This window comes from Muscardinus avellanarius, assembly GCF_963383645.1.
Source record: "Muscardinus avellanarius genome assembly, chromosome: X".
Taxonomy (NCBI): domain Eukaryota; kingdom Metazoa; phylum Chordata; class Mammalia; order Rodentia; family Gliridae; genus Muscardinus; species Muscardinus avellanarius.
Window position 1 is genome coordinate 114,013,334 of NC_137792.1, and position 20,068 is coordinate 114,033,401.

At 46.9% G+C, this 20,068-nt stretch overlaps 1 protein-coding gene across 1 annotated transcript in view; it reads left to right on the top strand.

Moving 5' to 3' along the window:
* Nucleotides 1–20,068, top strand: part of ATP7A (ATPase copper transporting alpha) — a gene marked incomplete at its 3' end in the record, with an annotated part of 79,217 nt that overhangs the window by 48,460 nt on the left and 10,689 nt on the right. Inside the window, exons 11-16 of the mRNA XM_080719356.1 lie at nucleotides 847–974; nucleotides 3,045–3,199; nucleotides 3,833–3,967; nucleotides 7,364–7,558; nucleotides 10,256–10,438; nucleotides 12,859–13,075. Of these exons, the coding sequence (XP_080575482.1) occupies nucleotides 847–974; nucleotides 3,045–3,199; nucleotides 3,833–3,967; nucleotides 7,364–7,558; nucleotides 10,256–10,438; nucleotides 12,859–13,075 (1,013 nt within the window). The remainder of the gene's footprint in view (nucleotides 1–846; nucleotides 975–3,044; nucleotides 3,200–3,832; nucleotides 3,968–7,363; nucleotides 7,559–10,255; nucleotides 10,439–12,858; nucleotides 13,076–20,068) is intronic.

Below are 20,068 nucleotides of genomic sequence, written 5' to 3' on the forward strand. Positions count from 1 at the left end.
ATTGGGGATGGAACTCCGGGGCATTCTACCTCCAAGCTCCACTCCCAGCCCTATTTTTAATCCTTTATTTGGAAACAGGATCTCACTGAGTTGCAAAGGGCCTCACTAAGAGCTGAGGCTGGCCGTGAACCCCTATCTCAGCCTCCTGTAATGCTGGGATTACAAGCCTGTGCCACTGTGCCCAGCCTATGTTTCTCAGTTTTAAACTCACAGTTTTTGCTGCTAGGCATGTTGGCGCACACTTGTAATCCCCGCGCTTGGGAGGCTGAGACAGGAGGATCCCACGGGTTCGAAGCCAGCCTCAGCTACTTAGTGAGGCTCTCAGCAACTTAATGACACCCTGTTTCCAAATAAAGTATAAAGTAGGTCTGGGAGTATAGCCCGGAGGTAGAACGCCTCTGGGTTCCACCCCCAATACCACAAGATAATAATAATAAACTCATACAATTGTTTATATAGTAAATTGTTTCAATAAACAAACCCATTACGTTATTTTCAAAGCTTTCACTTATTCGGTGACTATTAAAAAAATTAGTTAAAGCCGGGCGTGGTGGCACAGGCTTATAATCCCCGCGCTTGGGAGGCTGAGACAGGAGGATCGCACAGGTTCGAAGCCAGCCTCAGCTACTTAGCGAGGATCTCAGCAACTTAGTGAGACCCTGTTTCCAAATAAAAAGCAAACTAGGGCAGGGGGTGGAGCTCTCCCCCCCCCCCACTCTATTGGTCTTAGTTTCCATGGGTGGTAATCATGGAGCCGTGAGCTTGACATGAACTAAAAAGCTGACATAGAAAGGTGAGGGCGAGGAGCATGCTTTCATGACACTTTTGATGTTACCTCCTACTCAGTGAAGAACAGGTCGACGTGGATCTCGTACAACGCGGCGATATCATCAAGGTGGTTCCGGGCGGCAAATTTCCGGTGGATGGTCGTGTTATCGAAGGCCATTCTATGGTAGATGAATCTCTCATAACCGGTATGTTTGTTCAGAGGATCATGACACAAAAGTGAAGGAAACTGAAAGTCTTGGTATAGACACTGAAGCCGGGCATGGTGGTCCAGGCCTGTCATCTCAGTACTTGGGAGGTGGAGACAGTAGGATCGCAGGTTCAAGACCCGCCTCAGCAGTTTAGCGAGACTGTCATCAACCTAGCAAGACCTTGTTTCAAACACAAAAAATAAACCGGGCGTGGTGGCACACGCTTGTCATCCCAGCATTCGGGAGGCTGAGACCTGGAGGATCGCGGTTCGCAGACAGCCTCGGCTACTTAGTGAGGCCCTCTGCAACTCAGTGAGACCCGGTTTCAAAATAAAAAATAGGGCAGGGGGTGGATCTCGGAGATCAGATGCTCCTGGGTTCCATCCCCAGACCCGCAAAAATAAATAAATAAATAAATAAATAAATAAATAAAAATAAACCTGGGTTGGGGTGTAGCTCAGATGGAGAATGCCCCCTGGGTTCAATCCCTAGGACCGAAATTAACAGGCTCACTAAGCGAAGAACTTTTTGTAGAAACTGTGAGGAAGTAAATTACGAGCAAAGGCAATGCAAGTTCTTTATAAGATTGTGTTAAACCAACTTCCTCGAAGCTACTTTGTGGTCTAGTGACACTGTTGGGGACCCTTTTCCGAGGGGATGGTTAATTACTAGAATGCTTTAACTAAGGAAGTCCTCTTGGCCTCCTGTACAGCCAGATAGGCTTTGGCAAGTCTTTCCAGGCAGATAGCTATTCTGCCTACCTGGCCGAAAGAATGGTCCGGTCTGAGCTGGGCTAGAACTATATAGGTTTTCCAAATCAGGGTATGCGCTAAGAAAGGAGGCCATTAGATAACGAAGGCCAGTTTGGAGCAGAATCAAAATAATGCCTTGCCCACACTCCGAGAGGTCCAGTTATGGGCCACATAGAAATTATTTAGGATTCCCATGCTGCTTAATACGGATGCTGGAGCCGGGCGTGGTGGCGCACGCTTGTAATCCCCGCGCTTGGGAGGCTGAGACGGGGATCGCACAGGTTCAAAGCCAGCCTCAGCTACTTAGTGAGGCTCTCAGCAACTTAGTGAGACCCTGTTTCCAGATAAAATATAAAATAGGTCTGGGAGTATAACCCGGAGATAGAAAGCCCATGGGTTCCACTCCTGGTAACACACACACACACACACACACACACACACACACACACACACGTAGGGAGGCTTTACCGTTTTGTATGGGAATAGTCTCGGTTTTGGGGTACCATCTAGTATCCCTGACCCTGGCCCACTATAGTGGCAGCGCCCTGTCCCTTTCACACCACTCACCACTACAGAGCAAGACTCAGATCTGCATTTTTTTTTTTTTTTTGGTGGTACTGGGGTTCCTGGAAGCCCTTCTATCTCCGGACTACACTCCCAGACCTATTTTTACATTTTTATTTGGAAACAGGGTCTCCTAAGCCAGCCCGCGCGGCTGGCTTCGAACCTGCGCGATCCTCCTGTCTCTGCCTCCCAAGCGCGGGGATTACAAGCGTGCGCCACCACGCCCGGCTCAGATCTGCATTTTGAATGGTGCTTGAGAAGCAGTGATCAGGGATTGGGCGAAGCTCCGGAAACATCTGTCAACAAGACCTAACATACTCGCATTTGCCGTTCACACATGTCTTCCTTGGTTTGATCTAGAACTGACGTAAGGAATAAACAGAAGGCTACCTTCACGTAGGCATTTGTCCAAATTCTGTTTCATAGAATAAGAACCTTCTTGAGAGTTAACAAATAATGGGAGGTCATAGCCAGGGGTGGTGGCGCACGCTTGTAATCCCCGCGCTTGGGAGGCTGAGCCAGGAGGATCACGCAGGTTCGAAGCCAGCCTCAGCTACTGAGTGAGGCTCTCAGCAACTTAGTGAGACCCTGTTTTCACATGAAGTATATTAAAATATAGGTCTTGGAGTGTAGCCCGGATGTAGAAAGCCCCTGGGTTCCATCCCCAGTATCACACACACACAAAAATCCTGGTGGGTCTGGAGATAGTGATCATCTGTGCTCCCTGAATCTCTTTCTGCTCTTCCTACAGGGGAGGCAATGCCTGTGGCTAAAAAACCCGGCAGCACAGTCATCGCCGGTTCCATTAACCAGAACGGGTCTATACTTTTCCAAGCAACCCACGTTGGAGCCGACACAACCCTTTCTCAAATTGTCAAATTGGTGGAGGAGGCACAAACATCAAAGGTAACATAACCTCCCAGGAGAAGCAGAAAGTATTTGGTTTAAAGCCTCCTCAGTACAAACCTTGATCTAGATTTTATATTCTGAGCCGGGCGTGGTGGCGCATGCTTGTCATCCTCGCGCTTGGGAGGCTGAGACAGGAGGATCGCGCAGGTTCGAAGCCAGCCTCAGCTACTTAGTGAGGCTCTCAGCAACTTAGTGAGACCCTGTTTCCAGATAAAATATAAAATAGGTCTGGGAGTATAGCCCGGAGATAGAAAGCCCCTGGGTCTCACCCCCAGTACCACAAAAAAAAAATAGATCTTATATTCTCCTTTAATTTTACTTGTCTTAATATAGTTTATTAAATATTTATCTGTGCCAATTACCAAATATACTCTATATTCAAAATCAAAAAAAGAGACTGAGCTGGGCGTGGCGGCACCGGCCTGTAATCCCAGTACTTGGGAGGCTGAGTCAGGAGGATCGCAGGTTCAAGGCCTGCCTCAGCAGCTTGGTGAGACCCTGTTTCAAAATAAAATTGTGCTAGGGGTGCAGCTCAGTGGTAGAATGCCCCTGGGTTCAGTCCCCAGTACTGCAAAAAAAAAAAAAAAGGAGACTTTCTGGTAGTATTGTTATATTTATCTTTCATTCCAGGCTCCTATCCAGCAGTTTGCAGACAAACTCAGCGGCTACTTTGTTCCTTTCATTGTTTTCGTTTCCATCACGACCCTCTTGGTATGGATCATAATCGGATTTCTGAACTTTGAAATTGTGGAAACCTACTTCCCTGTAAGTGACTTGCAACAACTCTTTATAACAGGCACATCAGTCTGTGAATCTTTTGCAGAAGAGGAAATAACACAAAATTACCAGTAGAGGCTGGGGCATGGCTCAGTGGTACAGGCCTGGCCTAGCACGGTGAGGCCCTGGGGTCAGTGCCTGCTGGCGGGACGGCAGCGCCTCCTCTCCGGGGATGTGTTCCGGGACCCTCATTGGAAGTACCCAACACCATACGAGCTGTGTTTTCCCCCTAAAATACACCCGCCGATGCAGTGGCTTTTCCATCTTTATTACGCACTCTCAGACCCTAGGCTGTAACTTTTGCAGTTTGAGGTATGACAGCAATGTAGAATGAATTGCCTTTTCTTCCCTCATGGTTTCACCAAGAGAAAATTTGTTCATATCATTGCTCTTTGAAAGCTGAGCAGAGATTTCCCCCCCCTGACTGTTAAGAGCTTTCACGTTTCCACGTAAAGAAAGCCGTCGTGGCATCTTGTCATATTCAAATGGCCAGCATCACTTTAGGAACTGAGGACGGAGCCCAGGGACATTCGACCTCCGAGCTCCACCCCCTGCCCTATTTTTTATTCTTTTTATTTTGAAACAGGGTCTCACTGAGTTGCAGAGGGCCTCACTAAGTAGCCGAGGCTGTCCGTGAACCTGCGATCCTCCAGTCTCAGCCTCCCAAATGCTGGGATTACAAGTGTGCGCCACCACGCCCGGCTTTAGGAACATTTTTAAGTAAAATAAGGGTGACTTGAACACGAGCCCTGCAGTATCTCAACAGTTCTGATGACTGAAAAACTGATGGGTAGGTGGTATATTACAGCTTTTTTTTTTTTTTTTGGTGGTGGTACTGGGGTTCCTGGAAGCCCTTCTATCTCCGGGCTACACTCCCAGACCTATTTTATATATTTTATTTATTTAGAATCAGGGTCTCTTAAGCCAGCGAGGCTGACTCTGAACCAGCGTGATCCTCCTGTCTCCGCCTCCCAAGCGCGGGGATTATGAGGTGCGCCACCGCGCCCGGCAGTTACAGCATTTTTATTGTCAGACTCTGGGATGGTTCATATTCCAAGTGTGGCAGAGATTGGCAGGCACTTGAAAACTTACCAATTTTTTATATATGGAATTTTCCATTTACTATTTTTTAGACTGTAGTTAATTGTAGGTAAATGAAACTGCAGGTAAGTGGGAACTACTGTGTCTTCAAGGGTGTGAGAGAGTTTTAAGAAAAGCATTTTGGTAGCCGGGCGTGGTGGTGCATGCGTGTAACCCAGTACTTGAGAGGCCGAGACAGGAGGATCACAGGTTCGAGGACAACCTCAGCAAGTAGTGGGACTCATCAACCTAGTGAGACACTATTTTCTTTTTTTTTACTTTTCTTTCTTTCTTATTTATTTATTTATTTATTTATTTAGCAGTACTGGGGATGGAACCCAGGAGCATTCTATCTCTGAGCTACACCCCCAGCCCTATTTTATATTAATTAATTTATTTATTTATTTATTTATTTTGGTGGTACTGGGGTGGTACTGGGGATGCAACCCTTCTACCTCCGGGCCACACTCCATATATATATATATTTTTTTTTTTTTTGAAACAGGTCTCTTAAGCCAGCAAGGCTGGCTTCGAACCTGCACGATCCTCCTGTGTCCGGCGTGGGGATTTCAAGCGTGCGCCACCACGGCCGGCTATTATTTAATTTTGAAACAGGGTCTCACCGAGTTGCAAAGGACCTCCCTCAGTGGTTGAGGCTGTCTGTGAACCGCGATCCTCCTGTCTCAGCCTCCCACATGCTGGGATTACAAGCCTGCACCACCACACCCAGCTGACCCTATAAGAAATAAAATCAGGCTGGGGATTTAGCTGGACGGTAGAATGCCTCTGGGTTTCATCCCTAGTATCAAAAACTAAAAGCAACTCAAAGAAACAACAGGATAGCACTTGCATCCTTTCTTTCTCTGATGATCTCAAAAGCGTGGTGTGGTAAAATGGAGAAGCAGACCCGTGCCGTGCCTCAAACAAGAAATACGAACTTTAGCCAGCACAGTGATGCACATCTGCGATTCCTGTACTTTGGAGGCCAAGACAAGAGGATCGCAGTTTCAAGGACAGCCGTGGCAATTTAGCAAGACCCTGTTTCAAACTTAAAAATAAAATGGCTAGAGGTATAGTTCAGAGGTATAACGCCCCTAGATTCAATCCCAGTATACAAAAAAGAAAGGTGAAATATAAACTTTAAGTCACTTATCTTCAGTTTTCTTACCCATTTTTGATAGATAATACCTATTTTAAAGCCGGGCGTGGTGGCGCACGCTTGTAATCCCAGCGCTTGGGAGGCTGAGACAGGAGGATCGCACGGGTTCGAAGCCAGCCTCAGCTACTTAGTGAGGCTCTCAGCAACTTAGTGAAACCCTGTTTCCAAATAAAATATAAAAAAGATCTGGGAGTATAGCCCGGAGGTAGAAAGCCTCTGGATTCCAACCCCCAAAACCACCAAAAATAATAATACTTATTTTGCAGTATTGTAATTAGCATAAATTAAAGCATAATATATATTAAATATAACATAATATATATCCCTTCCAACTTAGTTTCTATATAGAGCTATCACTTTTAGATGAATATTTAAGTATTTGAGAATTTACTAAAAACCTAGCATTTTGCATCCATTCTTATTCTGAAAGTCTTATTTTATTTTTAATTAATTAACTTTTTTGCAGTACTAGGGATGGAACCCAGAGGCATTCTACCTCCGAACTACACCCCCAGTCCTATTTTTTAACCTTTTTAAAATGTTTTTGACTGCCGGGCTTGGTGACGCACGATTGTAACCCCGTGCTTGGGAGGCTGAGACAGGAGGATCACGCAGGTTCGAAGCCAGCAGCTCTGTCTTGAGACCCTGTTTTCAAACATAAAGTATAAAATAGGTCTGGGAGTGTAGCCCGGAGGTAGAAGGGCTTCCAGGAACCCCAGTAGCACACACACACACACACACACACACACACACACACACACACAAAAAAAAAAAAAGAAAGAAACAAGGTCTCACTAAGTTGCACAGGGCCTCACTAAGTAGCTGAGGCTGGCCACGAACCACGATCCTCTGATCTCAGCCTCCCAAATGCTGGGATTACAAGCGTGCGCCACCATGCCCGGCTTAAGGTTTTATTTAAATGGAGTTCAGAGCCTGGCACAGTAGTGCAAACCCATAATCCTAGTACTTGGCAGTCCAAGACAGGAGGATCACAGGTTCAAGGCCAGTGCTAGGTAAGGACTCCATTCCAAAATAAAAATAAAGGGCTAGGAATACGTATCGCTCAGGGGTAGAACAGCCCTGGGTGTTTCTTTTGTTTCATATAGCTCGAAATCAACAGCCATCATTTCTTCTTTCTTCTCAAGGGCTACAATAGAAGTATCTCCCGGCCAGAAACGATAATCCGCTTTGCGTTCCAAGCCTCTATCACGGTTCTGTGCATCGCGTGTCCCTGTTCCCTGGGCCTGGCCACCCCAACTGCCGTGATGGTGGGGACGGGCGTCGGTGCTCAGAATGGCATACTTATTAAAGGCGGGGAGCCCCTGGAGATGGCCCATAAGGTAAGGCGCCGCACAAAGGGACACTGCCCAGAGTCCTGCCTTGTTTCCTCACGGTTCAGAAGCTGAGCCTCCCTTGAGGGTTGACGGCTGAGAAGTTTTATTTTCCCTCTGCTCCAGTTTGGTGTTGGAGACCAGCCGCTAAACGCCCTCCGGGCCTAGTCTGTGAGAGCAGACCCTGCTGTGGGTCAGCCGGAGCCCCAGCCAGCTCAGTCTGCACCGGCCTTCAGGGCAGGAAGATACAGTGGATACTTATCTGGGAAAATTCGCCCAAGTCCGACTCCATCCGTGTTTAGCTTCTCCAGCAGGAAATGGCGCTGCCAATTACAGGGAGGTTTCTTTGCCTTTGCTGCCACCAGCTGGCAGTTTTCAGCTATGATTTCAGGAATATAGTGTGAGACACACACACACACACACACACACACACACACACACACACACGACTAATCGGGGTCATTCCACCTCTAAGCTACACGCCCAGCCCTTTTTATTTTTATTTTTTTCTTTATTTTTTGCAGTATTGGGGATGGAACCCCAGGGGCATTCTACATCTGATCTACACCACAGCCCTATTTTTTAGTCTTTATTTTGAAACAGGGTCTCACTGAGTTGCAAAGGGCCTGGCTAAGTAGCTGCCGCTGGCTGCGAACCGTGATCCCCCTGTCTCCGCCTCCCAAATGCTGGGCTTACAAGCGTGCGCCATCACGCCGGGCTCCTTTTTATTCATTGATTTATTTTATTTTGAAATTTTGAGTCTTACTAAGTTGCTAAAGGCCTAAATTGCTGAGACTGGTTTCAAACCTGTGATCCTCCCGTCTCTGCCTCCAAAATACTGGGATGTCAGGTCTGTGTCATCGCACCTGGCTAGGAATATAATCCTATCCCTGTTCTCTCTCATATTAGGACTCCGATAACAGTCTCAAATAAGCCTACTTGAATTCGACTAAAACCAAATACTGCTAGAATGAGGACATAAAGCATGGGCAGACGCATGTACTACATAGAAGGCATCGCTTAGGACGAATCTGGACGCTCACCTAGCCACTGCATACAGGCAGTCATTTTGATTTTTAATAGCACTGGGGGTGGAGCCCAGGGCTTTCTACCTCCGGGCTATACTCCCAGACCTATTTTATACTTTATTTGGAAACAGGGTCTCACTAAGTTGCTGAGAGCCTCACTCAGTAGCTGAGGCTGGCTTCGAACCTGCGCGATCCTCCTGTCTCAGCCTCCCAAGCGCGGGGATTACAAGTGTGCGCCACCGCGCCCGCTAAGCCCAAGTTTCTAACCAGGACCCAATCAAGCCAAAGCAACCCAGCTGATCTTATCTGGTACTCACTCCAACTTTTTATTATTTTGTAGTACTGGGGATGGAACCCAGGGGCATTCTACCTCTGAGCAACACCCCCAGCCCTATTTTTTATCCTTTATTTTGAAACAGGGTCTCACTGAGTTGCAAAGAGCCTCGCTAAAGTAGCTGAGGCTGTCTGCGAACCGCGATCCTCCCGTCTCAACCTCCCAAATGCTAGGATCGCAAGCGTGCGCCCACAGCCGGCTTCACTTCACCTTAACGACTTAACTCCTCTCATAATCAGCTGCCTTCCACCGGCTTCCCCAAGTGGATCCAGAATTCATTAGTATTGAAAGCCTTTTTGAGTCCCCTGAGGCAGCAGAGGCATCTCTGAACTGCCTTTTAACAGTCAACCCTTAGCATTGAGCTCTGATTATTTAGTGTACACTCACAGATAGGTAGCAGGATTAAATAGTTGATCATTTGCAGGGGAGGGCTATGACTTCCAACTAGAGTCAGTCAGTCCCTCTGTCTCTCTCTCCCTCCCTCCTTCCCTCTCTTGAATTGAACCCAGGGGCATTCTACCTCTGAGCTATACTCCCAGCCCTATTTGATTTTTATTTAGAAACAGGGTTTCACTAGGTTGATGGGAGTCTCACTACTTGCTGAGTCTGGTCTTGAACCTATGATCTTCCTGTATCAGCCTCCCAAGTACCAAGATTGTGTGTGCTACCAAACCTGGTCACTAGCCGGGCATGGTGGCACGCACTTGTAATCCCCGCACTTGGGAGGCTGAGACACGAGGATCACACAGGTTCGAAGCCAGCCTCAGCTACTTAGTGAGGCTCTCAGCAACTTAGTGAGACCCTGTTTCCAAATAAGATATAAAGTAGGTCTGGGAGTATAGCCCGGAGGTAGAAAGCCCCTGGGTTCCACCCCCAGTACCACCAAAAACCCACTTCCTCCCCAAACCTGGTCACTAACCCTGTATTTTGTTGTTGTTGTTGTTTGGTTGGTTGATTGGTTGGGATTTTTTTATTTTGTTTTGTTTTGTTTTGTGTACTGGGGATTGAACTCAGGGCCATTCTACCTCCAAGCTACACCCCCAGCATTATTTCATTTTTTTACTTGGAAACAGTCTCGCTAAGTTGCTGACCTTGAACCTGTGATTCTCCTGTCTCAGCCTCCCAAGTACTGGATTTACAGGCATGAGCCACCACGCCTGGCTGCAGTATTTCTTGTCTTATTCTTTTGTTCTCCCAAAGACAGTCAGTTTTGGAAGTCAAATTAAGTCAGAGGCCATTTTATTAGGAAATCAAATAGGAATCTGTTTGCCGACGTAGATCTTTCTGCTCATTTCTGGAAAGACGCTGTTAAGGGCTGCGAATTGTATTTTCATTGTGTTGCAGGTGAAGGTAGTGGTGTTTGACAAGACTGGAACCATCACCCATGGAACCCCAGTGGTGAATCAAGTAAAGATTCTAGTGGAAAGTAACGGGATATCACGCAGCAAGATGCTGGCCATCGTGGGAACTGCCGAGAGTCACAGTGAGCACCCTCTAGGAGCAGCTGTAACCAAATACTGCAAGCAGGTACGGCTTTTCCTCGTTTCCATGAACATAGTCATCTATAGGAATGGCATAGGCCAAATTCACACTGGTGCTGGATGATACTTTACGGACGAAGTCGGCATGAGACTAAAGAAACTTGTATCTTCTCAATGATTTAATGCCTCCCCACAGACAAGTCCAGAGATAAAAAATAGGAATTAAATATAATCCCACTGCACAGATAATTCCTTTGGACATAACAACTTAAATAGAAGAAATTCAGATTTTGCGGTGGAAATTTTCATAGTTCAGAGAATTACATAATGAAGAGTGAAAACCTTGCTCCCTGCCCTTCCATAATTCCTCTCTCCGATATTTAACAACCGTTAACCTGCTACTGGCCCTTTTTAATGACAACTTTATTGAGATAAATGCATATACAATAAAGTTTATCCTCTTTTTGGTAGTGAAGATTGAACCCAGGGGCATTCTACCACACAGCTTAGCCCTTTCTGTTTTTTATTTTGAAACAGATCCATGCTAGGTTGCTGAGGGTCTTGTTAAGTTGCTGTACATGGCCTCGAACCTGCGATCCTCCTGTCTCAGCCTCCTAAGTACTGAGATTACAAGTGTGTGCCACCATGCCTGGCAAGGTTCATCGTTTTTTGTGGTTTTTTTTTTTTTTTTTTTTTTTTTTTTTTGCGGGTCTGGGGATGAACCCAGGGGCATTCAACCTCCAAGCTACACCCCCAGCCCTATTATTTATTCTTTATTTTGAGACAGGGTCTCACTAAGTTGCAGAGGGCCTCACTACGTAGCTTAGGGTGCCCGTGACCACAATCCTCCAGTCTCAGCCTCCCGAATGCTGAGATTACAAGCGTGCGCCACCACGCTCGTCTAAGGTTCATCCTCTTAAAATATATGATTTAATAATCTGGGGTATAGCCACAAAGGTGTGCATCTGTTAACCAATCTTTCTTTTAAGAGGTAATAGGATCGCCCTGTTGCACAGGCTAGACCTGAACTCCTGGGCGTAAGCGACCCTCCTGCCTCAGGGCCTCTGCAAATACGCTACTGCGTGTGCCGTCTTTACCATTTTAATGCTTATACCAGTAGAGTTGTATCTGTCTTTTTAGAAGCTTTGCTTAAAAGGGCCACATAATGACCAGACTCTGGCACCTTACTTTTTATTTTGCTCAGTGAATTTTCCACTTCAGCACATGCAGATCTGCCACGTTGAGTTTTTTAATGACCGTTGTATTCTGGCGTATGATTGGACATCCCAGTCATACATCTGAAGTCTGTCATCTAAAGGTCTGGCGATGCAATCGCTGGATCAGAGGATACTTGCAATTACATTTTAGTGTATATTACCAACGTCCACACGAGAGGTTGTAGCTGACACCTGCGCCCAAGGTTATGAGTGCCCACCTGCCCAGTTATTGGCAGCACATTTTTTTTTACAATTTATTGCGAAAAATATTTGTTGATAGTTTGCTTCACATTGGCTTTATCAGAAGTGAGGTCGAGCATCTCTTTACGTGTCTCCTGGCCCTTCGGACCTGTTTCTCCCAAACCTGTCTGCCTGTCTCCTTTGCCTGTTTTTCCATAGGGCTGCTTGTCTTTGTCTCATTGACTTGTGTAAGTTCTTCCTTAATTATCTCTCATTCATTTTGCACTTAAAAATGTGGCGGTTTCTCCTCTTGGTGTTGCCATTTCTTTGTTTCTTCTCTCCTTTATGCTTATTAACTTTTACTGACCTTGGCTTCTTTACACCCAAATCAAATAACCCAGAGGTTGGCAAGAAAGAGGCAGGAAACAGTGATGGCCCCCAGAATTCTTTGTCTTACTGAGTTCACAGAATCAGACTAAGTAGCACCATGGGTACTAAAGGAGCTGGCTTTTGTTAGCCTTTGCCCTGTACCAAATAAAAAAACTTAAAGCAAGGCATGGTGGCACACGCCTGTAATCTCAGTACTTGGGAGGCTGAGACAGGAGGATTGCAGGTTTGAGACCAGCCTGGGCAACTTAGCGAGATCCTGTTTCAAAATTAAAAAAAGGGCTAGGGATGTGACTTAGAGATAGAACGCCTCTGGATTCAGTCCCCAGTACTAAAAATAGACAAACAAAAATCGACTCGATTATGAATTAAAAATTTAACTTGTAATTCTATCCTGGAAAGGCCAGAGCATGTCAGTAACCCTCCCAGTTTTTTTTTTTTAATCAATTTTTGAAAGTAAGATTCAACGCAGAGGGTTCTGACACTCTCTGCCAACCTTCAATGTCATATTCCGCACTCTGTTCCTTTACTCTTACAAAATCCACCTTAGTTAAGTGGCAATGAAAAGTAACGCTTTTATTCCAATTATTTAGAATTCCCCAGGAGTCAGGGATGCTCTTGCTAAGAGATGGTCTTGGATGACTAGAACAGCGGAGGAAATTCTTCTGTTTCTGTTTGTTAGGAGCTGGACTCTGAAACCTTGGGCACCTGCCTAGATTTCCAGGTTGTACCAGGCTGTGGTATTAGCTGTAAAGTCACCAATATCGAAGGCTTGCTCCATAAGAATAACTGGAAGATAGAGGAAAATAATATTAAAAATGCGTCCCTGGTTCAAATTCATGCAAGTAACGAACAGTCATCAACTTCGTCTTCCATGATTATTGATGCCCAGCTCTCAAGTAAGCGAATTTTCTTTGTAGTACCAATTACGGGGTAGTTGTGAACCGATGGCTAACCTCTGAACCCTGAAATGTTATGTAAGAGGCAAAACCTGGCATCGTGGTTTCATTCTCTCAGACCGGGGTACCACGGGCCTCTGATCGCTCGACTCGGGATACTCCGCGCCTGGTCGTCAGTGGTCCGGCCTCCGCCAACGCCCGGCCGCTCCCGGCGCTTGGTACCTTTCACAGGATCCCCTGATCCGCCCCCCGCCCCGACCCCGCCACATCACCTCGTCACCTTCCTCAGGTAGAAAGTGCTGGCTCCCAGGCGTGCACTCTTTCCAGTTCAGGGGGTCCAGTATTATTCCTTTTTAATGGGAAGAGCGACCCCTTATCTAGCCCAAGAAATCTTGCTGTTTGCTCTCGACCCCACCCTCTCTTAATCCCCGGGACGTTGCCTTCCTCTCTCATACTGCCTTCCCTCTGCAGCGGTCAGCTCGCCTTCTCACCCTTTCTTCTGACATTTTGGTGGTACTGGGGATTGAGCCCAGACAGGTTCTACCTCTGAGCTTTATTTATTTATTTATTTATTTATTTATTTATTTATTTAGTGTGTGTGTGTGTGTGTGTGTGTGTGTGTGTTACTAGAGATGGAACCCAGGTGCATTCTACCTCTGAGCTATACCCCCAGTCCTATTTTTTTTTTTTTTTTTTTTGCAGGTCTGGGGATGGAACCCAGGGGAATTTGACCTCCGAGCTACACCCCCTGCCCTATTTTTTATTTTTTATTTTGAAGCGGGGTCTCACTGAGTTGCAGAGAGCCTCACCAAGTAGCTGAGGCTGTCCACGAACCGTGATCCTCCAGGTCTCAGCCTCCTGAATGCTGGGATTACAAACGTGCTCCACCACGCCTGGCCCCAGTCCTATTTTTTATTCTTTATTTTTTTTCAGGTCTGGGGATGGAACCCAGGGGCATTTGACCTCCGAGCTACAAAACCCCTGCCCTCTTTTTTATTCTTTATTTTGAAACAGGGTCTCACTAAGTTGCAGAGGGCCTCACCAAGTAGCGGAGGCTGTTTGCCAACCGCGATCGTCCGGTCTCAGCCTCCCGAATGCTGGGATTACAAGCCTGCGCCACCACGCCCGGCTCTATTTTTTGTTCTTTATTTTGAAACAGGGTCTCACTGAGTTGCAAAGAGCCTCAGTAGCTGAGGTTGGCCGCGAAACCGTCATCCTTCTGTCTTAGCCTCCTGAGTATTAGGATTACGAGTGTGGGCCACCATGCCCGGCTAAGCTTTTCTTTGGAAACAGGATCTCTCTTAAGTTGCCTCGCACTGGCCTGGAACCTATGATTCTCCTGCCTCAGCCTCCCAAGTGCTGGGATTGCAGGCGTGAGCCACTGTGCCTAGCTCTTCCCGTTTCCTCTGTAATAGGGTCTCCTCCTAAACATATAAGCTTTTCTCCTAACAAAAGCACTACGTTCCCATCTCCACTACTGCCTTTATTCTCTTTATCCCTAACCTTTGAGAAAAAGTGTCTAGGTTCATTGAATTCAGCGACTCAGTGCAGAGTCACGCCGTGGTTCATTGCGGTCTGATTTCTGGACCATGCGCACTACTGACACTGCCCCTTCTACATCCCCGTGGCGTGGGCCTCCCTGCTGTCTCCAGCGGTCCGTCTTCAGTTTGCACCCTGTACGACGTCCCAAGACATTTCAGGATGCTTCCACCTAAACCGCTTGCGGCGCACGCCTGCGTCTGAGAGGCTGAAACACAAGGACGCAGGTTCGCGGCTAGCCTCGGCAACAGAGTAAGGTCTTCAGCAACTTAGCAAAACCCTGTTTCAAAATTTAAAAAAGGGCTGGGGATGTAGCTCAGAGGTAAAACACCCTGGGTTCAATTCCCAGTACCACACAAAAACTGTACACTCTTTCTTCCTTTGATTCTTGCGTGTGTGTGTGGGGGGGGGGGGGTACTGGGAACGGAACCCAGGGATATTCTGCCTCCGGGCTACACCCCCAGCTCTATTTTTTATCTTTATTTTTATTTTATTTTATTTTATTTTGGTGGTACTGGGGTTCCTGGAAGCCCTTCTCTGGGCTATACTCCCAGACCTGTTTTCTTTTTATTTTTGGAAACAGGGTCTCTTAAACCAGCGAGGCTGGCTCCGAACCAGCGCGATCCTCCTGTCTCCGCCTCCCAAGCGCGGGGATTACAAGCGTGCGCCACCACGCCCGGCGGTTTTTATCTTTATTTTGAAACACTAAGTTGCAGAGGGCCTCACTAACTAGTCACTGAGGCTGTCCTCAAACTGCGATCCTCCTGTCTCAGCCTCGCAAAAGCTGGGATTACAAGCGTGCGCCACCACGCCCGGCTCCTTCCTCTGATTCTGTAACGGGGCTTTCTCTACGTTCTTCTCTCACTCCTTTGGCTGTTTCTTCCCATCCTCCTTTAATTCCTCTTTCCTGAGCTCTCAGCTATAGGATATCCTCTGGGTGTGAGTTGTTCTCTTTCCCCTCACTTTATATACTCTCTCCGTACAATCTTGTCCACGCCCGTCCCTTATTCTACCATCTGTAGGCTTCAGCTTCCACTCAAATCTGCATCCCGGGCGCAGTCTCCCGCGCTTCGCACTGCCCCCCCCCCCCCACGATCTACCCACCTGCGAGCTCAGCGCTTCCCGCCCGCGGTGCCTGAGTGAATTTGCTGACGTCAAACCCGATCACGTCGGGACTGAGGCCTGTAACCCAGTGGATTCTAACCTGTGTCTGCTGGGTGTCTTGGAGGAATGTACCAAAAGCTGCGGACGTGCTTCTCAGAATGTGCTTTAGGAGTTCACATAAGTCCTCGAGGCCATTCACGGACCTCGGTGAAGGGGGCTCCTCCGTGGTTCTTAGACGGACCTCGGTGAAGGGGGCTCCTCCATGGTTCTTTCTCTTCTCCACACCTGGCCCCACATCTGTTGGCTGTGATGGATGTCCCGCCCCCGTCATCTCTTGTCTCTCTTTTCCTCTGGTCCATGTGTACTTCATGTTCCATCCGTACTTAACTTTTGTGGTTTCCTCTGCACAGTGTGTTATTTCCTGCTTATTACAGTGTTTCGTGACCATTTCCTCTATGTAATATCTTTATATACAAATTCTGCTTGCCCCTCAACTTACACTTCTGTTTTGCAACCAGGCTCCCATCCCTGTTCTGTGACACCTTCACTGACAGTCACTGCCCAGAGATAAAGAGCCTTTCTTTTCTGTGCTACTAGGGGTTGAACCCAGGGGTATTCTCTCTATAAGCTATACCCTACCCCCTTTCTGTTCCCTTTATTTTTTATTTTATTTATGTATTTTAATTTATTTATTTTAATTTTTTTTGCAGAACTAGGGATGGAACCCAGGGGCATTCTACCTCCGAGCTACACCCATAGGCCCATTTTATTTTTTTCTTTTGGAAACAGGGCTTAAGTTGCAGAGACCTTCACTGAATTCCTGAGGCTGGCCTCAGACCTGCAATCCTCCTGTCTCAGCCTCCCAAGTGCTGTGATTACAAGCACGCGCCACCATGCCCAGCTTGTTCTCTTTATTTTGAAGCAGAGTCTTGCTCAGTTGCTGAGGCTGGCCTTGAACCTACAATCTTCCTGTCCCAGGTTCTTAACTATTGACATTACAGGTGTGCACCCCCAGGCCCATCTTCTTCTTCTTCTTTCTTTTTTTTTTTTTTTTTTTTTTTGCAGGTCTGGGGATGGAACCCAGGGGCATTCGACCTCTGAGCTACACCCCCTTCCCTATTTTTTATTCTTTATTTTGAAACCGGATCTCACTAAGTAGCTGAGGCTGTCCGCGAACCGCGATCCTCCGGTCTCAGCCTCCTGAATGCTAGGATTACAGGCGTGCGCCACCACGCCCGGCTCCCATCTCCTTCTTAAATCATAACTCTACTTTTCTTTTTTGTAATACTGGGGGTTGAACCCAGCGGTATTCTAACTCTTAGCTACATACCCAGCCCTTTGTATTTTATTTTATTTTGTATGTTCGTGGTACTGGGAATTGTAGCCAGGGCATTCTACCTCCATGCTCTACCCCTAGCCCGATTTTATTTTTATTTTGAAACAGGATCTCACGAGGTTGATGAGGGTGTCACTACATGCTGAGGTTGTCCTTAAGCCTGTGTTTCTCCTGTCTCAGCCTCCCAAGTGCTGGGATGACAAGCAGACGCCAGCACATCTGGCTAGTTTTTGTCGCGGTTTTTTGGGACAGAGCTCCCCATGGTTACTGAGAGTCTTGGTCTGCTGCTGAGGCTGGCCTCGAACCCGCGATCCTCCTGTCTCAGCCACCCAAGTGCTGAGATCACAGGCATGTACCACAGTGGTCGGCCCAAAATTGTATTTAATCTTTGTTGTCGAACTAGACACACTACCTGATATTTATTTACTAGCTGTTTCTACTACTCCATGACTTTATTATTTTGCCTGTGGACTTCTAGTATCAAGTACACTGACACCTAGGAAATCATCCAGTGACTTTTTTTTTGGTGGTGCTGGGGTTCCTGGAAGCCCTTCTACCTCTGGGCCACACTCCCAGACCTATTTTAGGTTTTTGAAACAGGGTCTCCTAAGCCAGCGCGGCTGACTCCGAACCTGCGCGATCCTCCTGTCTCCGCCTCCCAAGCGCGGGGATGACAAGCGTGCGCCACCGCGCCCGGCTCCAGTGACTTATTGAGTATCTGCTGTGTGTCACACACTGGTCAAGGCACAAAAGAACGAGGAGAGAGGGTTAGTTCAACAGTAGAGCTCATGTATCACGTGTGCAAGGCCCGGGGTCAGCCCTCCAAACACGCATACACACGACACAACCAGCAGTGAGCCCATCAACAAACTTCTGACTCCTGGAGCTCAGCATTCTGGGTGGGAAAACAGAACAATGAGTAGAAAGTATACGTTCAGTGGAGACCATGCCATAAAAGGAAACAGAGCCGCCACGAGAGCGGCAGTACTGCAGACAAAAGTAGGAGTTCTGTTTTATACATATAAAATCTGGGTACCTATTTTTTTTAATTTTTGGTGGTACTGGGGTTCCTGGAAGCCCTTCTATCTCCGGGCTACACTCCCAGACCTATTTTATATTTTATTTGGAAACAGGGTCTCCTAAGCCAGCGCGGCTGGCTCCGAACCTGCGCGATCCTCCTGTCTCCGCCTCCCAAGCGCGGGGATGACAAGCGCGCGCCACCACGCCCGGCCCGGGTACCTATTAGATGTTCAAGTGGAAATGTCGCACGAATGGAAATATCAAATAGAAGGTTGGCCATGGGAGTCTGGAGATCCGGGAGCAAGCCGAGTTGAAGATGCAGATTTGGGAATCGTTTGCTTATACATCTGTGGTGTTGAGTACAGCAGCCACCAGTAAATGAGACTATTTAAATTTAGATGAGTTAAAAATTCATTTAAAATTCAGCTCTTCGATCACTAGCCCTGTCTCAGTGCTCAGTGGCTACAGGTATGTGTTAGTGGCTACTGTATTAAACAGAGCAGATAAGCCAGGCATGGTAATACATCCCTGTAATCCTAGTACTTGGGAGGCTGAGACAGGAGAGTAACAGATTTGAGTCCAGCCTCAGCAATTTCGCAAAGCCCTGTTTCGGGGGCCGGATGTAGCTCAGTGGCAAAGCGCCTGGTTTGCAGGTGTGGCGCTTTGGGTTCAATCCCCGGTTCCAAAAAGACAAAAAAAAAAGAACCCCTTAAAAGAAGAGCCCGTTAAAAACCCTGTTTCAAATGAAAAATAAAAAGGTCTGAGGTAGGGGCATAGTTAGTGGTACAGTGCCCCCTGGGTTTAATTCTCCATCCTGAAAATAAAATAAAATGAAAGAAAAATAGAGTAGAAGCCAGGCGTGGTGGCGCACACCTGTAATCCCCGCGCTTGGGAGGCTGAGACAGGAGGATCGCACGGGTTCAAAACCAGCCTCAGCTACTGAGTGAGGCTCTCAGCAACTCAGTGAGACCCTGTTTCCAAATAAAATAGAAAATAGGTCTGGGAGTATAGCCCGGAGGTAGAAAAGCCTCTGGGTGCCACCCCCAGTACCAACAACAACAACAAAAAAAACATAGTAGAAAGCCTGGTGTGGTGGCTCATGCTGGTAATCCCAGCATGTGCAAGGCTGAGACAGGAGGATTGCAATTCGCAGACAGCCTCAGCTACTTAGTGAGGCCCTTTGCAACTCAGTGAGACCCTGTTTCAAAATAAAGAATAAAAAATAGGGTTGGGGGTGGATTTCAGAGGTAGAATTTTCCTGGGTTCAATCCTCAACACCATAAATAAATAAATAAATAAATAAATAAATAAATAAATAAATAAATAAATAAATAAAATAACAGAGTAAAAGTCAGGTGTGTTTATGCACACTTATAATCCCGGTTCTTAGGAGTCTGAGAGAGGAGGATTGCAAATTTGAGGTTAATCGCAGCAATTTAACAAGACTCCCTTCCAAAATAAAACAAATAAAATAGGGATGAGGTGTAGCTGAGAGGTAGAATACCGCTGGGTTCAGCTTCTTGTATAAAACAAAACAAAACAAAACAAAGCAGATTTAGAACATTTCCACCATCATAGAAAGTTGTTTTCTTGGACAGATCTGGTATGCTGATATGGCTATATTTAACACCTTGAAACTGGCTAAGATTGTCAGCACGGAAGGGCTAAGGACTGAAGCCCAAAGCCCCATGTAGAGGCCAGGGAGAGCCGGGCGTGCTGGCGCACGCTTGTAATTTCCGCGCTTGGGAGGCGGAGACAGGAGGATCGCGCAGGTTCGAAGCCAGCCTCAGCTGGTTTAAGAGACCCTGTTTCCAAATGAAATATAAAATAGGTCTGGGAGTGTAGCCTGGAGGTAGAAGGGGTCCATCCCCAGTACCACACACAAAAGAAGTAAAGGTCCGGGGTACTGTGTGGATAGTTAATTGGAATCGTAGAGGCAAAAGCTATGCTACAGTGAGTTTGCCAGAGAATGGAAATAGTTGAATTGCTAACAG